The 5,231-nt window shown below is 39.6% G+C and overlaps 1 protein-coding gene across 1 annotated transcript; it reads right to left on the minus strand.

Moving 5' to 3' along the window:
* Positions 1-387: 387 nt before the first annotated feature.
* LOC130293288 (olfactory receptor 5V1-like) lies at positions 388-1,305 on the minus strand. Its single transcript, XM_056541791.1, has one exon. The coding sequence runs from the start codon at positions 1,303-1,305 to the stop codon at positions 388-390; it is 918 nt and encodes a 305-aa protein (XP_056397766.1).
* Positions 1,306-5,231: the final 3,926 nt, after the last annotated feature.

The raw sequence follows: 5,231 nt of genomic DNA on the forward strand, positions 1-5,231 counted from the left end.
TCTTTGTGACCTCACACAGTAGTTAGACCCACTCTTTGTCCCTACTGAGTGGTGAGGTCCCCTGTTTGTGCTCTCAAACTGAACCTAGACCCCTTTGTGCCCTCCCACAAAGTAATAGGTTTTCTTTTGTGCCTCAATATGCCCCTCTTGTGCCCCCACACATAGTAATAAGTCCCTTTTGTCCCCCCTGCATAATAAGTCTCCTTTTGTGCCCCACATAGTAATAGGCCCCTCTGATTGGCACGAGTTTTCAGTGCATCAAACCTGTGCCATGCTCCACCCCCTCTGGCCCTGCATTAGGCATAACACAATGTATCAATTTTGTTTAAATCCAAATTGGCTTACTTAGATCAAGCCACATAGTCTCATCATGATCATCGCCACAACTTATGGTCTAGTTATTGCTTTCTCCAAGGCTTTCTTCACTTCTTTGTTTCTCAAACAGTAGATTACAGGGTTTAACAATGGGGAAAGTATACCAAAGAGAAAAGACGACACTTGAGCAAGGATGAAAGAATCTTCAGAACTAGGACCATTGTAGTTAAGAGAGCCTGTAATGTAAAAGATAGTGACAACTGTGAGGTGAGAGGAACACGTGGAGAAGACCTTCTGTCTTCCTTCCGAGGAGCAGATCTTCAGGATGGTGGAGATGATCCGTATGTAGGAATTCATCACAAGGATAAAAGGAGACATCCCTAGTAACAGTGCGTCCATACATAACAATACTTGGCTGCTCTGAATGTCACTACAAGCTGCTTCCAACACTGGAAGGACATCACAGAAGAAATGGTTGATATGATGATCTCCACAGAATGTCAGCTTCATGGTCATCAAGGCGTTGAACACGGAATTCAAAAACCCGCAAACCAAACACCCCGCAACTAACCCTGAGCAAAACCTCTTATTCATAACAACATGGTAACGGAGGGGGTTACATATGGCTACATATCGGTCATAAGCCATGGCAGCCAGAAGAAGACTTTCAGATCCTCCAAAACTAGCAAAGAAATAGAGCTGTGTGAAACATCTGTAAAAGGATATCCTCCTGTTCCCGGTGACAGCATTGACCAGCATAGCCGGGAGGGTGACCGTAGAGAAACAGACATCCAATAATGATAGACAACTCAGGAAGAAATACATGGGCGTCTGGAGATGGCTGTCCACCTGGATGATGCCAAAAACTATGAAATTCCAGATGATGATCATTGTGTAAACGGTGGCCATTAAAATTATACAAACAACCCGTCCCTCTAAGAATCCAATCAGAATAAAATCATTCAACAATGTCTTGTTTTTTACTTCCATCCAATTCATCTCCCAAAATATGAGGGGAAAAAATTAAGATCAAATCATTTGCACTTGATTCCGTGTGGTTGAGAAGACGAGCAATTGACTGGTTCCTGCTGTTGATTTAGACAAAATTTGGGACATTTAGCAATGTTTCCAGCAATGTTCTTCAAGGCTGGACTATAGTTTTACTCCAGACTATTGGGTGCTACATATGGTTGCATAGAATAACGTGGAGCTGTGTGGTATCCAAATAGAGGGGCAGCCGAAGTAGCAGTAAAAAATCTTTAGATTTTTCTTTGTAGCTCCGGGATAAAATACAAACAGGTGGCATGTTTTGGTCCACACTGAGCCTTTATCACAGCATGACTAAATGTGCAAATACATCATACATATATAGTAGTAAGAAAGAATACATCCTCCTTCATTCCACTCCCACACCATTAAAGAGGTAATCCGCCATTGGGCATCTTATCCCTTATCTAAAGGAAAGTTTATCATCTGTAGTTATGTAGGGAGTCTAGTCTGGGGTCTATATTTATTAAGAAGGTCTGATCTGGGGTCTATACTTCACTGTGGTGAAATTTGGTTTGGGGGCAGTATTTAACCTGTTGGGTATGAAGGGTGCACAGGTACACCCTTGCGTCCCGGTACTTAAAGGGGTACTCTGCTGCTCAGCGTTTGGGACAAACTGTTCCGAACGGTGGAGCTTGTGAAGGGAGCTTGTGACGTCATAGCCCCACCCCCTAATGACGTCACGTCCTGCCCCCTCAATGCAAGCCTGTGGGAGGGGGCGTGACAGCTCCGTGAAACTGAGGCTGAGCAGAAAATACAGAGCAATATCAAGGTAGAAAACTAAAAAATTATAAAAAAAATAAAGGCAGGGGGTGGTTTATAATGATGGGGCAGTGAACTGGAAGGATTATAACAGTTATCAAGTTAATTAGAGGTACTCTTTAAAGACGGAGGGCGTACCTGTATGTCCTCGTCCCGTTCCCAGGGTTTGAAGCATGCTCACATACTGAGAACGCTTCAAACATGGTGGGTCCCGACTGATATCAGCAGCCAGGACCAAGGGTTAATGAAGGGCATCACCGATCAATCAAAGTTGATTGCGGCATCTAAACCAAAAGTAAAAGTATCCCGGCAGCTCAGCGGAGCTGATCGGGACCATCGATGGCCCTTATCTGCCTCCTTGCCGTTTAATTGGTATGCTATTGCTCCAAGCCTGCCATGCAGGCTGTTGCAGCAGAGTACCAATAACACGGATGGATGCTATGCTATGGCAGAGCATTAATCAGGATATTCAATCAAAAGATTGCATGTAGTAGCCCCCCTAATTTTGTTTAGCTGCAGATTTTGTTATAACATTTGTGATGTCATTACAAAGTACAACTGGTGATGCAAAAAACAAGCCCTTATATGGTTATGTAGGTGAAAAATTGAAAGTGTTATGATTTTTAGAAGGGGAGGAGGAAAAAACGAAAGTGAGAATACGAAAATTGGCCTCGTTCTTAAGGTCAAAATGGGCTTCACCCATAAGGAATTAAGCTGTATGGAAATAAATACTGACCTAGGACACACCAAATAAATATAAATTTTTAAGACAGACTTAGAAGTTACTCACCTCTCCCTGTTCCTGCAGCTTGTATTACACTATGCTCACACGGAAAACACATGTGGATGTTAGAGGACCGCTCGGAGACCCCAGACCCCTCCCAAACTTTCCAGAAGACATGACAAATTTTTTGTATTTTTAGTCTTTTAGTACCTTTTATGGACTGGGCATACCTTATCCTTCTGTCAACCCCTTTTCATACACCTTTTTTGGCCTTGTGGATGAGACATATGGGAGAAAAACATATTTCTTAAACAATTGTGTTCTAATTAAAATAAACATAATATAATGCTAGAGAAATTGTTTCGATAAAACTATCTTAGCAAATTGACAATTTTTCATTGTAAACTCAACAAATCCCCAGAAGGTTCCAGGGCTAATAACTGCACAAAACACCTTTTGGGGTACACCCCCTGCAGGGAAAACCCTCAACTAAGAACCCCACTTAAAATTTCTATTATTATTTCTTGTTAAAATTCAAAATAAATTGTGAAAAATTCCAACAGGTGGCGATAACTGATCAAGATTACGGATACTATGGGGGAGATTTATCAAAATCTGTCCAGAGGAAAAGTTGCTGAGTTGCCCATAACAACCAATCTGATAACTTCTTTCATTTTTAACAAGGCCTCTGCAAAAGGAAAGAAGTTATCTGATTGGTTGCTATGGGCAACTCAGTAACTTTTCCTCTGGAGAGGTTTTGCTAACTCTCCCCATCTGACTTTCAAGGTAATATTCTAATATTTTATGGATGAGCACAATAGGACATTACTATTCCTTTGACTGTGCACCTGACTGCTATATAGCCTGCCTACTCCCCAACCGTCATATATGTATATTATAAACTACCTGATATTTAGTGTCCGAGCTATAACCTATCTATAACCTCCCCAACGTTTTGCCAGGATGTCTGGCTTTATCAAGTGCTTGAAGTTAATGGCGAAACTTCGCTACTTCCCGGACTTTTATAGACTCTGTTGTGTCATTATCACCTCAGAACTATGCGCGCACTATATCCAATAGATCTATGTAGCGCCCCCTCCCATAGACTTGCATTGAAGGGGCAGGCCGTGATGTCATGAGGGGGCGGGGCTATGGCCTCACAAGCTCCCGGCACCAGCTCCAACATTCAGAACAGTTTATTCCAAATGCTGAGCAGTGGAGTACCCCTTTAAGTACTATTTATCGTTCTTTAATAAACCAATGATACCCATACAATATGTGGCATCATATATCAGATATAAAGGGGTGTTATCCTATCATTATTGAATGGTTATTCTTTATATATAATTTTTGATATTAATTAGCTTTAATAATATTTTTTCCCATTTATCAAGCAATCCCATTCCAGACATCAACCCTCCATGGTAAGTATGGCTGTATATTTATTGTATATGTCTTTTCTTTTGATTTACCAATACCCCATTTTTACCATTTTTATTTTATTTATTAAAGCACTGTTCTGATTGGTGCCTCCTAATACTGGCCGAAGGTATGTAACTTGTCGCCTCTACCACCTCCTTTTTTACAATAAATCTAATATTACTTTATTCCAAGAACGCAGAGTACGAAAACCCTTCATTAAAGTTATAGTGTCCGTAATTTTAATCACTTATTGTCACCTAGTGGAATGTTTTCACAATTTATTTAGAAAAAATGAGTATTGATAAAATGTTAGCTTTTTAAGGAGGTGGGGTCTTATTTAATGGTTATATCTGTGAGGGTATACCCCAAAAGGAGTTTTGTGCAATTTTCCGTTCTAGACCCTTCATTGTCATCTTTCCATCTAGAGCGAAAATTCTTTAGGGACTCCAAAACTTCTATAGAATGTAGGAAATACATCCAGATCTCAACGAGTATATGCTTATAGAAATATATGGGATGAACAGTTATAGGATTTGATGTTTTCCTTTTTTATCTTTGGCCTTACCTGAATTTGAAGACTGGTCCCTACAACTCAAGTAACATATCAAAAATGAATACAAAGCCAGAACAGATTTTAATTTACACTGCAATAATTTATATTCGAAAGCAAAACCAAAAAAAAAACAACCTTCTGGGGTTTAAAAAGTTGAATTTTACTTTCAAGAATTGCTGCATTACAGGACATAGTTTATAATCTTTTATTATTTAAAAAAAAAAATATTTTGTAGCAAAGTTGAATTTAAAATATTGACAAAATCAGGATTTCAAAATTCATATTTCTCTAATGTATTTTATCCATGACATATCCTCATTCCCGGGCTGTTGTAAACATCTGAGTTGGTAAAAATAAAATAAGATAAAAACATTTTTTTGCTTTTCCCTGAAAGACGACAGGTAGATT

This window comes from Hyla sarda, chromosome 10 (assembly GCF_029499605.1).
Source record: "Hyla sarda isolate aHylSar1 chromosome 10, aHylSar1.hap1, whole genome shotgun sequence".
NCBI classification, from domain to species: domain Eukaryota; kingdom Metazoa; phylum Chordata; class Amphibia; order Anura; family Hylidae; genus Hyla; species Hyla sarda.